At 41.3% G+C, this 17,471-nt stretch overlaps 1 protein-coding gene across 1 annotated transcript in view; it reads right to left on the reverse strand.

Annotated features, from left to right (window-relative positions):
- The window catches only part of pde4ba (phosphodiesterase 4B, cAMP-specific a), a 75,545-nt gene extending 62,752 nt beyond the window's left edge, over positions 1-12,793 (reverse strand). The window contains exon 1 of the mRNA XM_085375761.1: positions 12,126-12,793. Coding sequence (XP_085231887.1) covers positions 12,126-12,241 — 116 coding nt within the window. The 5' untranslated portion in view covers positions 12,242-12,793. The remainder of the gene's footprint in view (positions 1-12,125) is intronic.
- Between the last annotated feature and the right edge of the window lie 4,678 nt (positions 12,794-17,471).

Below are 17,471 nucleotides of genomic sequence, written 5' to 3' on the forward strand. Positions count from 1 at the left end.
GACCTGCACTCAATCTACAGCAGGCGGTGCTGGACCAAGGCCAGGAAGATCGTGAAGGACCTCAGCCATCCCAACAACAGACTGTTCTCTCTGCTGAGGTCAGGAAAGCGATTCCGCTCCCTGAAGACCAACACAGAGAGACTGAGGAGGAGCTTCTTCCCGCAGGCGATACGGTCTCTCAATCACACCACCACACAATACTGACCCACACATACAGTTCTTACACACACACTGGACTTTCTGGACTTTGTTTTCACTTCATTACTTAAATCACGCTGCTGTTATTGTGTATATGCTGCTGTTATTGTGTATATGCTGCTGTTATTGTGTATATATTTATTTATATTTCTTCATACATTCTTATATAGTTCTATATTGTGTATTTTGTTGTATAGTTATTTTATTTTCAACTTTAATTTATATATTTTATCTTATTCTCCCAGTTAAATTTACCCTTCATTCTAATTTGTGTTGTACAGTTATTTCATTTTTAACCTTAATTTATATTTTATTCCTTCCTAGTTAAATTTACCCTTTTTAATTTTTCATATTTATTTCCTATCTTATTCATAGCCTTTTCCTTTTTTGTTTTCTTTAGGTCACGAGCAGTTGTCCAAGCATTTCACTACATATCGTACTGTGTATGACTGTGTACGTGACAAATAAAATTTGAATTAGAATTTTGATAAAGAAGTGCAGACGCTTTTCTTTCCAAGCTCCTTAGACTACGATGAGCTGGATGACTGAGAACCTTCACAGACCTATAAGAGGGAAAATAGTCAGTTAAGAAAAATCACCAGAATGTGATTTAAATTTACAAAAACCACGTCCTGCAGCTCTTTTCTTTCTATTTAACCCCCCAAACTGGCCAAAGTGCAGTGGTGCTTCCAATGTCTATGGCCACTTTCCAGGATGAAAGCTCTTTCCAACACTGTGGATTGCAGTACATCCCGAACTGAAAGCCTTTCTCTGTCAAACACCTGTGATTGGCTCAAGCTGAATCCCCAAAAACTTTATTTCTAAAGCCTGAAGGTGCAGGAGTGTAGATCTCTCCCGGGTTATTTGATTAAAAATGTGCTGAAAGGTTATTGTGGATTTTGTCCAGTGACGCCAACATGTTGCCCAGCTTCAAAGTAGCAAGAGGTCCATGCAGGGTGGCACATACCTCTTCAGTGAAGTATGTTTAAATACTCTATATGTAAATGGAGTCAATAACATATCGACAAAAACACTTTAAAACTATTGTATCATTATCTCTTCTAAGAAAACAAAGATAAGATTTTCAGCAACCAATCTGTCAGTTAATTCGGACTACAAAGCAATTCAAACCTGAACTGACCTTCATATGCCAACATTCAGCCTTATTTTCTCATAAAAACTGCATATTATCAAAAACTAATGACTCTCTTGTGGCTATCTGAGTGTTTATAGCTTTCTTGTCCCTAGGTAGCACTTATTTCAACCCACACGACCATATAGGGAATGCCAAATATATTTAACTTGGAAAAACTTAAGAGTGAACTTATAAGTTCCTCCAAGTTAAATATATTCCAAGTTAAAGTTACTACATGGAGGTAACCTTTCGAAGCTCCGGCTAATAGCTTAACGTGTATCTCTTTACACTCTTTGTGCAACTCCACTTGCAGAATGGAAATGCTGAAAGCCTGTTTCCTTAGTGTTATCTACACAGGGAGGATAAAACAAAGAAAGCAGCCACTGAATACACAAGATAAGTAGTGGAGTGAAGTTATCCTTGGTGAATGTGAAGTATATGTCAAGTGAGGTGATAGTGGAAGGAAAAGATTTTCCACCTTTGCTATTATGTTTATGGAGTTATGTAGGTAATGTTAGCTTAGTGAGAACTTGTTATTTATTTCTTCAGTCTAGAAAGTCAACTACTTCAAGCTATCAAGTGGTCAAGCTAGCAGGCTAACTAGCTAGCAGGCTAACTAGCATGTTTAAAAATAAAGTGAAAGTTTGTTCTCTTTGTGCAAAGGTCATGTTTAATCTGTTTTTTCATGTGGTGGCTGCCAACAGCTTGACACGAAATTAACTGCTGCACATGTAGCAGCAGTACACAGTAGGATATAGCGCAACTTCAATTTCAGCTAATGCTAAGGATAGCCCCACTACCTGTACATAGCACATAGCTGTTTTGCTGCTGTGTAGCAGTTTGAAATCTCATATATCAAACATTTTAAACCTAGATGATATATTAAATGACCTATTATTACAAACTAATCAGAATTATAGTTAATGGCAGATCCAAATCCCAACTCTCCTTTTGCTCCCCGTATTTCTCAAACTGAACTTCAGTGATCTTTCATCTAGAGCAGTGGTTCTTAACCTGGGTTCAATCGAACCCTTAGGGGTTCGGTGAGTCGGTCTCAGGGGTTCGGCAGAGCCTCCACCGTGACATGCATGGCTCATTTTGTGCACCAGTTAAAAACATATCTATGTCTTCAATTGGAAAAAATCATATTTTATTTTTCACTAAAGAGGGGTTCAGTGAAAGCACATATGAAACTGGTGGGGCTCGGTACCTCCAACAAGGTTAAGAACCACTGATCTAGAGGAAGTAGACCCATGCCAACAAAATGCCCTTGCCCAGCACAACAGAGCCACCAATCAACTCAATGTTGTGGTGAATGGTTCAAGATTTTCCACTATTTTCTGGGGGTCTGTCTGTAACTTCTCTGTGATTGTTGTCTCAAGTAATTAGTGAAGAAAAATAACCCCATTTTTCTTATGGCTGTGTTTTCCACCGGTCTTGTTAACAGGACAAAGAAGGGATATCCAATCATTTATCCTCAAAAACAATACAAAGGGAGACCTTGGGAACAAAGACGATTTCCTACTGAATGGGGCATCCTGGTGATTTAGTGGATTAGTGAACTGGTCTGGGAATCCACTCTCATATCATTCACCCATGTTTGTCTTTGAAGTTTATGTATAGAGAAAGGTCGACATTAGCACGTTTCAGTCCTTACTCTATCAACCACAGGCAGGCCTGTGGGTTAGGCATGATGAGAGCAAGGACAGCCACAGTCCTGTCATTTTAATAATGATCTTTCAAGGTAAAGAGGCAAAGTAGCATGCCTTTGAATCTGACAATGTGTGAACAGAAACTAAATGAATCAAAGTGTCGCCAGGTTCCATGACGCACAACTGTGGGTTAGGGTATGATAGGGTTAGATATGTTATCTGTAAACTTTCAGGGAACTGTGGTGGTGGCACAGACTAATAGCAGTTCCCTAGAAATAGGTTTTCCCAGTAATTGTGATGTTTAAGATACTGGGTAAGTCATTCAAGTTTCAGGGTGTATTTCTTTTATACCACAATCAGGAAATGGCCCTTCTGACCCCCAAGTAATTTACTATAAAGACGACATTCCTTTCCCATAATGTAGCTGCATCTGTCTGGGTGATGAGCAGAGTGATGGACTAAGCTGACATAATAACAGAAGCAGAGAAATTTCCTCAATGTTTATTTAATCGTGGCTTCATTTTGTTGGATCGTCCTTGGCCTCTGATGCTAATCTTCCTGCAGCCAGACACAAAAAAATGTCCAAATAAAACATGGTCGCAATAATGACTGCAATTTTCCAATCAAACAGAGTGAAGACAAACATCGAAATAACTTCAAATTCAAAAGCAGATTATCTTGGAGCTGATCCTAACACATCGCAACTCAGTCAAATAATATGCATAACTCTCAATATGAATAATATCTCAAATGAGCCATTTCATTTAGTCAAAAAAGAAATAAAAAAACATTACCACTGGATTCAGGACTATCCTGGGAAATCAAACCATTAATTTATTTGAACAAAATATAAATAAAGTCTCACTAGAGCAGCAAACAAAGTCCACTTTATGTAAACCCCATCAATGATTACCAGGGACATGCAGTAAAAAGCTTGTTGCGTTTGGCCCAAATTTAGCATGAGAAGCTAAACCCCTCCAACGCTTTAAGTGGAACGTGTTTATTTGAAATTCTGTTGTCACAACAAGTCCCTGTGGTAAACAGAAGCAAAACAAAGTGGAGATAGTGAGGACGAATGGAATATTTGTGACAAAAATTGTAAGTCTTTTTCCAAGGAAATGACTCCACTTCCCAGCTGTGAAACAATGGTGTTGTTTCAGGTTGACAGTAGAGACACTCACTATTTGATTGACTCGCATTTACTGGTAGAGCTGGACTGCTCAGTATCCTGTCTGGTGAGGTAAGGCACATGGGGACTGACAGAAACCAATCCACAGCCAAAGATCTAAAACAGTCCAGCTTTCAATTAGAGCTCACGTCAATTCACGTATTAATGGAACATGACAAGCGCCCGGTTCATCTAGAGCAGGGGTGTCCAACTCCAGGCCTCGAGGGCCGGTGTGCTGCAGGTTTTAGATGTGTCCTTGATACATCACAGCAGATTTAAACGGCTAAATGACCTCCTCAACATGTCCTGAAGTTCTCCAGAGGCCCAGTAATGAGCTAATCATTTGATTCAGGTGTGCTGACCCAGGGTGAGATCTAAACCTGCAGGACACCGGCCCTCGAGGCCTGGAGTTGGCCAAGCCTGATCTAGAGAGATGCACACCTACAGACAGTTTAGGCTCATCAGTTAACAACATGGATGTCTCTGGACTGGAAGAGGAAGCTTAAGCACCGGGCTGACACACACAGGCACAACTTCTTTGCTGTGAACAGACAGCTGTACTTCGTAGCTCTCCCCAAACCAAGTATTGCTAATTCGGCAAAGTTTTTCAGGTGTGTACCTCTGATATGAGTCAAAGTTTCAAGTGTAATACTCTATTTGTACCAACGATTTAATAATCAAAACTAGTAATGAAACTGCTGAATAGCCAGATAGAAACTTTCTACCAGGTGAGAAGCACGTAATGAGACGTTTCACTTGTTGAGTTGTTGTAGCACACTCACTATCACAGCAGCTTCTCATTTACACTTTCAGCAACACTGTCGGTCACAGTTAGACTTTTGCATGTTCCAACATGCCCGTGGTGGTGGGCAGGTGAAGCGCAGCATTTTTTTCATGAGCACCCTGCTGCTGCTGCTGTAAAGGTGAACAAGGTTGAACTAAAACATTAATGCTGCAGAATGGAACAAAGAGCTGAAACAGACTATAAAGTTTTGGATTATAATGCCTCATCGATCTCACCTTATTTTCACATTGTTGTTTAGCACTTACTTGTTACTTGGGTGTCAATCTCAAGACAGAACAGAGAGATTATTTATAATAAAACCACAAAGAAACCACAGTTAGTCTCAGGAGAAAAGATTCCGAACAAGGCCCAGTTTGCATCGACTTTTGGATTTACAGTAAATGTTTGGATCAAAACTAAAAGTTCATGCATAATAATTAAAGTAGTATTGAAACAAGGATCACAGACTTCAGTCTAATTTCTTTTTCACTTTCATCTGTACATGAAATTTTCTGTTATAAATAGAAAAGCAGCAAATAACAGAGAGCCAGAGTGTGTGACAGAAAGAAAAAAAGCATTCTTATACGTTAATGTGATCACTTCCTTCCTGTGTGTTATGGTAAGGGGAAACCGGTGACCATGTGTTTGTTGGGCTGTGAAAACAGTCATGCTATGGCAACACCTCTTGTTTCTCACACCGTTGGCAATGGCTCAAATAATTTTTCTTCAAGTCACACTGAAAAAGGCTTTTATTATGTTATTAAATTACCAGCACTACTAATGTTAACAGTCGTCAGCTCCAAAAAAGGAGAAAAAAAAATCTCTCCACTCCTTGCAAACGTTTGTGACTACAGGAGGGGAGAGAAGCGTGGGCCAGGCAACATATCCTAAAAAATCCTTTCTGTCTAACCAGCTGGCTCAGGGTAATATGCCAGAGTTTTGCAATACCCCAGAAGAACTGATGGGCTGATTGAATGATCCCATCAGAGCAAGCAAAAATAGCAGCTAAGTTTCATGTTCCAGCGATCTCAGACAAATTTCCTTACACGAGCAGATAAACCTAAAAATAGGTTAATTACCCGAGCTAGCCAGGACATGCTAAAGCAGACAGTTCCCAACCCATAAGCTTATACAGTACAATTCCTCAGGCACAAAGTGTTCGCCTTTAACAATCTGGAGATCATGAAAACAAACTATGCAAGGTCATTATCTCATGACCACCAAAGAGCGAACTCGACACTCAGCTAAAGTTTGTTGATATGTCTGTGAAGGATCTCAGTCATCCAGGTCATGGTAGTCTAAGGAGTTTGGAAAGAAAACCATCTGGACTTCTTTAGGTTTCTTGAAGACGTTTCATCTGCTTCTTCAGTTCTAAGAGCAACTGGTGGAGAGTCCCAGATTTTAAGCCCTATGGGGGTGTCCCCAAGAGGTCATGGACCCCCTATCACCTCAGTAAATCACATGATAAGGTAGGGCTAGGTTTCACAATGGAGTCACCTGAAACCTTGGCTGATTGTGAAGTACACCTGTTTTCACATCTTGGCTCGTGTGATTAGGTAGAGGATCAACAGGGGGTCCATGACCCTCTTGGGGGGACACTCCCACAGGGCTTAAATCTGGAACTCTCCACCAATTGCTCTTTGAACTGAAGAAGCTTCTCGGATGAAACGTCTTCAAGAAACCTAAATTAGTCCAGATGCTTTTCTTTCCGAGCACCTTAGACTTTTATTGATATGCCACCTTCACCTACGATATACATGTATACACATCTCATTTTCAGTAAAAGAAGCAGTCAGATGATACTCTGTCAGTATTTGGCAAAACATTCAAAGAGCAATTTAAAATGCAAAACACTGCAATTGTCCTTCTATTTGTTTGACTTATATTAGCTCCAAACTGTCTTCAACAGTGTCACAATAGCACAGACCTACTCTACCCCACTATGTGAATTATAAGAATTATAGTTTTTTTGTTTAAATCATCTGTTTATTTAAGGAGGACACTAAACTGGACTACATTTGTCTAGCCACAGATTGATAAGGCTTATACACGTCTATATTTTTTATGTAGTTGGACTGGTATCGCAGCAGAACCCCTCCCTGAGCCTGGTTCTGTCGAAGGTTTCTTCCTGTTAAAAGGGAGTTTTTCCTTCCCACTGTCGCCAAAGTGCTTGCTCATAGGGGGTCATATGACTGTTGGGTTTTTCTCTGTATGTATTATTGTAGGATCTACCTCACAATATAAAGTGCCTTGAGGTGAATGTTGTTGTGATTTGGCGCTGTATAAATAAAACTGAATTCATGTTTTCTTCATTATCAGCAATGTTTGCTGGCATTGCAAACTTCTTGGAGGGAACACGGGAGTCACAGTGCTTGAAATTCCCATGTGGTGTCCTGTAGCCCTCATGCACAGTTACATTTTAGGAGCTAGAAATAGAGCTTTTTAATATCACTTCTGTGTAAAACTATGCTGGCACCAGCCCACATTGCATTTTTTCCCACTGACCCAAAACAAGCATTAGCAAAAGTATTTATATTAATTAACTTAGGTCAAATTTCGTCAAAGCCCTCCTTATTACATCAACAATCTAGTCTCCCTGCAAAGCACCCAAACAAAAAACAAGCACATCCAGAATTATAGCTATGAAACCACTTTATGGAAGAAAAATAAATCTATATAAAACCACGATGAGAATTAAAAAGTATCACGTGGCTTTTTTTCCAAAAACTGTAAAAAAAAAAAGTAGAAAAGCAACAATGAAACTAGATACTAGAATCCAACTAGAAACAGGATTTATTATTAGAAACGAGGTCAGTAACATAATCGTGATTTGCACCAAGTCATTATACATGCTCATTTAGGCACGGAGTCGTGGAGCAGACGCTCTCGTTCCAAGTCATTTTGCAGCCTATATATGCTGGCCTTCGTGTCAGTGAGACAGGCCAAAGGTGTGATGATGGCGGTGATGATAAAGAATCAGGAGCTAAAGGTGGTGTAATTGAATTGTGATGTTATTTAGAGCAGAGAACCACTGAAGAAATGGCACGTCTGAACTAAAAGAGAAATATATTTGTACTAAAAATCTAGACAAAGAGAAATAATAGTAAATGATCTGGTATTAATATAGTGTTTTTCTGCTCCTACCGGGCAGTCGAAACACTTCACGCTACAGCCACGTTGTGCTGAAAGTTTTGTGTAAATGCATTTGTTATTTTTCTTTTGCATTTTTTGTTAATATCTTGGCTTCAATTGATGACTTATTCTGCTTGTTTTTCACGATTCCTTTCGTTTTGTTATGACTTGCAGATGCTTTCTGTCATATAACAAAGACTCCTCGTTGTTGATCAGTGTTTAGACCTCAGCTGGTATTTAAATTTGTCATTACAATTTTTCTCAAATTGCACTGAGGATGGCTTGAGGCTGAATCCATTTGTTATAAACCACATTTAGTTTAACACACATCAATGCTGTATTCTATGCACTTTAAGTGCTTTTTACCCATCACACACAGACTCACATGCTGATGGATGCATCAAGGGATTAATCGCTTAACTATGTTCCCCAAGGATGCTGGAGGGATTTCAAACCACCAACCTTCTGATATGTCCGTAGTTTTATTTTTCTTGCACCAAAGGACAAGTGGTTTATAGTAAAGTGCAACCAGTCCAGAAACGACTATCCTCTACTGCAGGCTTGGCCAACTCCAGGCCTCGAGGGCCGGTGTCCTGCAGGTTTTAGATCTCACCCTGGGTCAACACACCTGAATCAAATGATCAGTTCATTACCAGGCCTCTGGAGAACTTCAAGACATGTTGAGGAGGTCATTTAGCCGTTTTAATCAGCTGTGTTGGATCAAGACACATCTAAAACCTGTAGGACACGGGCTCTCGAGGCCCGGAGTTGGCCACCCCTGCTCTACTGCTAACAACAACGTTGACTGTATGCAAAGGCAACAAGATAACACAAAGCAGGTGAACCGAGAACGATAACAAGGCTGACTGTGCCGATACCAGCCGAGCAGAAAAAGCCTGATCTTTAGCAGGTGACAAAAACAGCGCTGAGCAGTCAGACTTGCAGCATTTTATGTAAATAGACCTCGGCTGTGTCATTATTAGGACAGGGATTTATGCCAGCGTGTGGGCGGATCGTGGATTAAAATGAATTTTGTTAACTGGTGCGACGATAGATTTCAGCCCATGTAGATTAACGTGAAAGTAATTTAACAAGAAGTGTTTCAAATTATTCAAATGACTTTGAATAGGAACAGGAAACCGAGGCTACAGTTTGGACGGACTCACCAAAACTGTACAACGGAACATTGGACAGCGTTGCCCTGTGTGATGAGTCTGGATTTCTGGCAACTTCTGGATGCTGTAGGTTCACATTTGGCGTACATAACGTGAAAGCGTGGCTCCATCCTGCCTTGTATCAAAGTTTCAGGCTGGTGGCCGTCACATACACTTTGGGCCTATGAGTACCAACTGTGTATTAATTGTCTTTCTCCACAGTGTACCCATTTTCTAATGACTACTTCTAGCTGTTGTAATGCACCATGTCACCTTAAAATGGTTTGTTGAACATGACAGTGAGTTTGCTGCGCTGCCTCACCCGTCATCAGATCTCAATCCCATAGAGGACCTTTGGGATGTGCAGCTGACAAATCTCTAGAAACCACTTGATATATAGTCTTGAATCCATGTCAGCAAGAATTAAGACAAAAGACGATCCAACCCTGTACTAGTTGTAACAAATTAAGTAGCCAGTTAGAGTAAATTTCTTTAACTACAGATCAGAATAATGGCACGTACCAAAGCAAACACCTCAACACCATTGTCTTAATCTGCTCAGCCATCAGCCCTTATTGTCATCAGCCCTTTGATTACTTCAACTGACATTAGTCACCATCATCATCATCATACAAACTTTATTGCAGCAGCGGCTAAATTTTAGCTTTTACAAGTCACTCAGAAATCAAAGTTCTTGACCACGGCAGACTTGGGAGTCGTGAAGTGCACTGCAAATAAAACTCTGGGAAACCACAAACTCTACAACACAGAGCTGCACTCCACCCATGGACAAGCAGCACAAAACACTGTAATTCAAAATCCTTTGCTGCAGAGAAAAATGGGTCAGCAAAATAAAAAAGGAATCTGGCTTCAAATGCCTACAGCTGTTTAACACGCAGCAAATAGAAGATGAGGGTAAATGGTTCAATCACACATCTTTGTCTCTTGTCACGGTCACACAAATGAGGCTTTGTCATTGAGAACTTAAATGTGGTTTCAAAAGTCAGATCTTATTGTAACTGCATAAACAGCATGTTCCACAACAGTCAAAGCTTGAAACTGAAACTCCCATGGTCTGATGTATTTTCAGCCTGTATCGGTATAGGCTTAAAATAATAAAAAGAATTTTAAAAAAGGGATCCAGCACCCAAGAAAACATTCTGTTATAGATACAAGGAGCTTTGCTCTTTGTTATTATGCCATAGAAATCCAGGTCACCGGCCAAATATTTGGTTAAGCCCATCTTCTGCACCAGCTGGTTATGCTACACACAGTCCCTGGGACATACAGTATATAGGTTAACTCATCCACACCCACCACCACAGGGCAGCTGCATGCCTGTAACTATGTAATCCAACGATCTACTAACAAAAGCACATACACTCACAACACACAGAGCAATGTGAGGAAGCAGTCATAAGGCAATTACTCCCCAGTGCTCACATGTCTACCTGTCTAATGATTCAGTACAGTGCACCATTTGTGTACTTCTCCTTTCTTCACTGTAGTCCAGTACTTTCCACAGGAAACCCTCAGTCACAGAGGTGGAACCCACCCAACCAACGAGAGGTTGATGCCCAACGTCTCCAGACATCCACAATTACACACTACATTTCCCATTTCCCCTTCTATTTTTGCTTAAATGTCTACAGAAATAAACAGATTGTGATTCTTTAATGCATACAAGAGAAAATTACTTCTCGCGTGTAATTCGGGATATTTTATTTAATTCATTAAGGCCATCTAGGCCTAATTTGGTTGTATTTAGTTGTTTCTCTTTTATCTGCACGCTCTCTAAACACTGAAAAAGTCCCACCTGGCAGCCTGATCAGTCTCCTGCTAAGCCAAAATACCGTCAGCCCTCTTGGGGCAAGACCCAGCCTAGTTTTTACACTGGTGTAGTTTCTCCCTGAAACAGCCTACATGACTGATGAATACTTAACATGCTTTAAGGTTTTGCTGTTCATCAAAGCAAATTCCTAACATAGTAATAACATCGTAATAAATGATTACATTTATAGAGCAAATACTAATGCAGCCATCCTTCATTACACCCAATTTAAGCTTATAGACATGTTCTATAAAACAAATATAATACTTGTAGGGCAAGTACTATATTCAAATATTTGTTACATTTTGAATCAAATGAAAACTTTGTAACAAATATGCTGCAAGAAAGTAAATTGATACAAAATCACCTTCCTTTAACACTTTCTGTTCTAAAGTAGCAGATATTTACCACTTGCCATGAATGACTGGTGATATAGATAGGTCTGTTGATGAGGGCTGGAACTAAACGCTGATACGGGCAGACAAAGTCAAATTTACCACCGTTGCTCTAGGCTGCGAGGATCACAGACCCTTCAATGTCACAATATTTTTTTATTTATTTTTCATTCTTTGGTTACGTCCCCGGGCTCAGCTGCTTATTATTATGCCTGATAGTCAAAACTGGACTATATTTACACCGTGGCTTAAAAAAAGCCCAGAAAGAAGTCTGGATAATAAACAAATTCATTGCAGCACTTCCAGACTGATTTGCATGGCAAAATACTCGACTATCTTTAAACACAGCACGCAGCTGTGTTTAAAGATTTCTTTTTTTTTCTCCACCCAAACATGTGACAGTGCATTCGCTTTCGAAGCTAAGTATTCATGTAATGATAAGAAACACACGAGTGCTCACATGGGAGGGGCTAATGAATGAGAAAATGCAAGCGAGCCTGCTCGTGCTGCAAAGTGATAAACACACAGCAAAGGGAGGCACTCAGAGATTAGAAGGAGTGAACACCCAAGAGGAGACTTTGTTACAGTAAATCAGAAAGTTAGTTTGACAGTTGGACAGAGTGAAAACACAGCATGACAACATGAATTGCGTGTGGCCGTATGTGTACCGTCTAACCTGTGAGTGTGGCCGTGGTTTGTAGCGTGGAGCTTCCTGATGACTTCCTCACTGAAGTCAAAATGAACCCTTCCTCTGGGACAGGGTGAACGCCGGTACATTTCCCCGACACACATGAACTCATGCACACGCTATCTGACTCATACTATCACATATGTAACTACAAGCACAACCTGCTGTTAGAGCCTCAAAAACTCAGCACGCACACACACAAAGCGCACAAATGTCTCATACACTGTAGCATTATTAAAACCTAAGCAGCATGCACACACACCTCAGACACTCAGCATTCAACAACAAATCTCACACACACCTTGTCACAAAAGCATGCGACTACAAAAGACTGACAACTGACATTCCTCACACATTCACCACATTTCAACACACAACCAGCCAACCTGTATATCGATATATGACAGTACATCGAAACGACTGTTTCCTATAAAGCTTCTGTTAAAACAAAAGTTACTCAGCACATTATCCATCAGCCACTCTCTCCGAGGTACAAGACAAGCAGCAAGCACGTCTCCAGTCACCCTCTCGCCACACTTGATCTCATGTCACAACAGTATAAGCAGCAGCCTGCACGTCACATCACTGAACTCTTTCAGCCCCTGATCACTGTCTGACTCTGTCACTGCCCCCTCTCTGCCGGACTCTTCTCCTCGTCACAGACTATACTTCCTCCCCATGCTGTGTGTGTGTGTGTGTGTGCGAATCTGAGCGGCTGTGTGTTTAACATGTGTGTGTATGGAGCTCTGTTCCCTTCGGTGCAGCCCAGCAGAGTAAGGAGGAACATCAAAGTTGCGGACTGGAATAACTGGAGTGGAGTAATTATTCACAACCTTTGCCAGCTTTTTGTATCTACAGAAAACATCCAGAAGCACGAGGACTCACACACTCAGCTACTCAAAAATAACTACATGCAAACAAACTGTGATTTGTGTCATTTTTCTTGAAAAGCCTCTGAAATAACCCTCTGTACACAAAGGTTCGAGCTTTAGTTTCACTTATTTTAAAATATATGAAATAAGTTTGCATATTTGGGTAAAAGTTTTAGGCTTAAAGATTTTATTGGTTCAGCGTTCTTTCCTTTTTATGGTATCTTGTGAACCGGCTGCACATTTTTGAACGCACAGCGCAATAAAAGATTATTACACTTCCCTTTAACGATGTCTCTTCTGCATTTACGAGCAAAATATAAAGACTGGAGAACATCTTTGAGGACGAGTCAGTGATGGCGTCATAGAGTAAGGTATAGCTATGCTAAGATCTTGTGCGGCTACATTATAAAGACCTTTAAGCAACATATTTAAGCTCTTTTCTGCTTCGATTCACTATTTGAAACCTGGTCCACCTTAACTGTCAGCGCATCTCTGTGTGAGAAAGAGGGGGCATCTGGCATCATTGCAGGGGGCCACAGTGCCCGTTGACACTGTGCGCTATACTGATCGCTAAGCCCTCATTTCATGACAACTGATGACAGGCTTGCGATGGATAGCAGCACGTACAAAATGTGCAAAGTCATCAGAAAGAGCAGTGAGTACTGGTTTTGTGTGTGTGTGTTTTGTAGAAAGGGAATAAACGTGAAGACTTAGCTTCATTTTGGGGGTATCAGTCTTAGATTTAAGCCACGAGCTTCATTTGAAACTGCAGAAAAAGCTCATTTGTTCATGTAGACTCTGTAACACAGGTTTACATTTCACATCAGAATCAGAATCAGAATGGGGTTTATTGCCAAATGTTGAGCAGGTTTACAACATTAGGAAATTGCTGCGGTGCTTCAGTGCAAACATAGTGTCATAAATAGCACTTAAATAGACATGAAAAAATAAAAGTAGGGATAAGAATTAAAAGTGCTACGTAGAAAGATATATACATGAGTGCAGGTGGTGATCAGTGCCAAACATGGAATGATGCAGTGACACAGCGTAGGGTCATGTGTTAGTGGCGGGAACAGTCATATGGTTATTGTTCATGTGTCCAACAGCAGAGGGGAAGAAACTGTTCTTATGGCGAGAGGTTCTGGTGCGAATGGACCGGAGCCTCCTGCCTGAGGGGAGCAGGTCAAACAGACTGTGTCCAGGGTGAGAAGGGTCAGCTGAGATCCGGGCTGCACGCCGCAATGTCCTGGAGGTGTACAGGTCCTGCAGAGATGGGAGTCTGCAGCCAATCACCTTCTCAGCAGAGCGCACAACACGCTGCAGTCTCTGTTTGTCCCTGATAGTGGCTCCAGCGTACCACACGGTGATGGAGGAGGTGAGGATGGACTCGATGATTGCGGTGTAGAACTGCATCATCGTCCGTGTTGGCAGGTTGAATTTCTTCAGCTGCCTCAGGAAGTACATCCTCTGCTGGGCTTTCTTGATGACGGAGGTGATGGTGGGCTCCCACTTCAGGTCCTGGGTGATGGTGGTACCCAGGAAGCGGAATGAGTCCACAGAGGTGATGGGGGTGTCAGTCAGGATGATGGGGGGGAGTGGGGCTGTGTGCTTCCTGAAGTCCACAATAATCTCCACTGTCTTCTGGGCATTCAGCACCAGGTTGTTGTGGCTGCACCAGGACACCAGACGTTCAACCTCCCTCCTGTAGGCAGACTCATCCCCGTCCGAGATGAGTCCAATAACGGTGGTGTCATCTGCAAACTTGATTAGCTTGACAGACTGGTGGGTGGAGGTGCAGCAGTTGGTGTACAGGGAGAAGAGCAGAGGAGAAAGAACACAGCCCTGAGGGGAGCCGGTGCTGATGGTCCGGGAGTCCGAGACATTCTTTCCCAGCCTCACATGCTGCTTCCTGTCCGTCAGGAAGTCAGTGATCCACCGGCAGATGGGATCAGGCACATTCATCTGGGAAAGCTTGTCTCGGAGATGGTCTGGAAGGATGGTGTTGAAGGCAGAGCTGAAGTCCACAAACAGGATCCTGGCGTAGGTTCCTGGGGAGTCCAGATGCTGCAGGATGAAGTGTAGGGCCATGTTGATGGCGTCGTCTACAGACCTGTCTACAGACGATGATGCATCACATGTTTTGTGGCGTACATGTCTATAATCTGGTGTCTTGGCCTTTGTTAAGCCTAAGGAGCACTGGTGTATTTTACAAAGCCAGACTCTTCTTATCTGCGTCCAATCTTAACGCTTACAAAGAACTGCTATGATTTGCACTCCTCTCGATGGCTTCCCCACGACTTTTTTCTAAAATTGGTAAAACGGCTTTCTATTGGTCAGAGCGCATTAAAGCTGGATGTATTTGTCACCCCGGGAGAGTTAAAAGCTCTCATATAGGCTAAAACTGCATGGATATGTCCTGCTACCCAAAGGCTGACCTTCTCTTTTTTATTTCAACGTTCATTCAGGTTACATTTTCATGTTTCCCGTTTTTGTAACTTTATAATCATGCGACTTCTTGGCGAGTGAAAAAGAAACTTTTAATGTGAAGAGACTTCCTGGTTAAATAAAATTTAAATTACAAGAAAAAAACCAACAAATGCTACTTTTTAAATATATGTCTCTTGTTATGGTTTACGAAGTTTCACGAAAACCCCCAACACACCAACACACACACACACACACACTATGAGTTTCGGTTCTTCTTATGAAACTCAGGAAAATCTCGCTGAATGACAGCTGGAGGAGTTTCTAATAAGCCTTGTCATGACGGGACACGTAAGCTCGCTTGTCATTTTGCTGAATATGATTCATGGCCATGACACATAATCGAGGCACTTAGAAAAACACACGAGGGGAGGAGCAGGATCGCAGAGACCAAAACTGAATTGGTGCTACGGTACGTTCCCACACTGCAGCTCGCACAAGCGTTTCTCAATAAACACAAAGACGGAAGAAGCGGGACATGTGCATAGCCAGCGGGCTGCATGTATCCTGCACAACAAAAGCAACAGCATTCCTCTGGAGGTAACTATGGGAGAAAAACACACAGAGTCAATGTTAGCTGCCGGACACGAAAACAAGCCGCTGTAAGTGGATCGTGTATGTTTTTTATTTTTTTATTCATATAAGAAAACTGAGATATAAGTGTCTTACATTGGTGCTCACTCAAAGACCTGAATATTGCTCGTTCAGAGAGAAACTCACCCTATTTAAGTGGTCTTACATAATTCAGTGACATCACACGGTCAAATCCTTCTAAAATTAGAGACTCCCCTGCCTTCAGCTTATGACGTCAGCTGGTTAACTCAACTATGACTGAACCTAAAATCGAATTAAAAAAAATTAAATAAATAAATCATTCATAAGTGCATGACTCACAAGTGCTTCTGAGCACCTCTGAGCAGGTTTGCTGCTTACTTCTACATCCAGGGCTTTGGTGGAAGACACTGAACATATAAACACCAGCAAGTCAGCATGTCTGAGTTTACACCTGGTTAGGAAGCTTCCTGTAGTGAAAACACAAGAGACCAGCTCAGTGTCTTGGCAAAAACAAAAACAGGGATTGTGTTCAGAAGCTACGGCTCTGCTTTGTTTCCTTTGTCAATCCTTTAAAATGAGCCAGAAAAAAAACATTAGGCCACAGTCTCATTATCATACCAAAGTCTTGGCAACACAACACACGCCACTAATTCTTTTTCCACAGGTCTAATTATAGCGCATCAGGAAGCAAGCAGTATTGTAAAACCTGTTGATAAACTGCATACCAGATGTTTTCTTACCTGTTCTGTGACTCTCATCACATTTTAAAATAGATGATTTCGTTTTCTAGAACTAACAACATGCAGGAACCTTCTGTGAACACAAGAGGGCGCCATTTAGCTTCACAGAAACAGGTTTCTGTGGCCACGTTTACATCCATGAGGTGGCAGTACGATATCTGCATTATGGCTCTAGATAAGCCATGCAACATATTTTTACATGGTTTGGCATGTGCTACCAGATGCCCTATGGAGAGCGAGTGAAGACGCTTCCATAAAATATTAATTCACACTGACTTAAAAACAGCGCTCATTGTGGTTCTGAGCAGGCTATACTGTGACTAACAGTCAACCTTCAGCCATAATTATGAATGAGGTGTGCTCTGAATGTCAAAGGGAGAAATCAATACGCGTGTGCAAATCCTTACAGAAATCTGTTAATGAAGGTGCAGAGATCGTGCACATTTGGAATTTGGAAAAGTTCCATGAAAAAACACATTTTCCCCATCAAATGCAGAGAGCCATAATTTAAAACTGAGCAGGCTCTTATTTGACAGCTTAAAAAAAGTAGCCTGTCAAATCGTCACCTTATGTTTTGAATCCATATCACTTTGGAGATGAGGAAACTTGTAAAAAAAAAAAAAAGTAGAAAAAAAAGAAAGAAAAAGTTTTAACAAAATGTCTTTTATCTCTGGGAACAACAA

The sequence above is a fragment of the Diplotaxodon limnothrissa genome, linkage group LG17 (assembly GCF_057381915.1).
Source record: "Diplotaxodon limnothrissa isolate DT_005_m linkage group LG17, D_limnothrissa_male_GT1.1, whole genome shotgun sequence".
Classification (NCBI taxonomy): Eukaryota; Metazoa; Chordata; class Actinopteri; order Cichliformes; family Cichlidae; genus Diplotaxodon; species Diplotaxodon limnothrissa.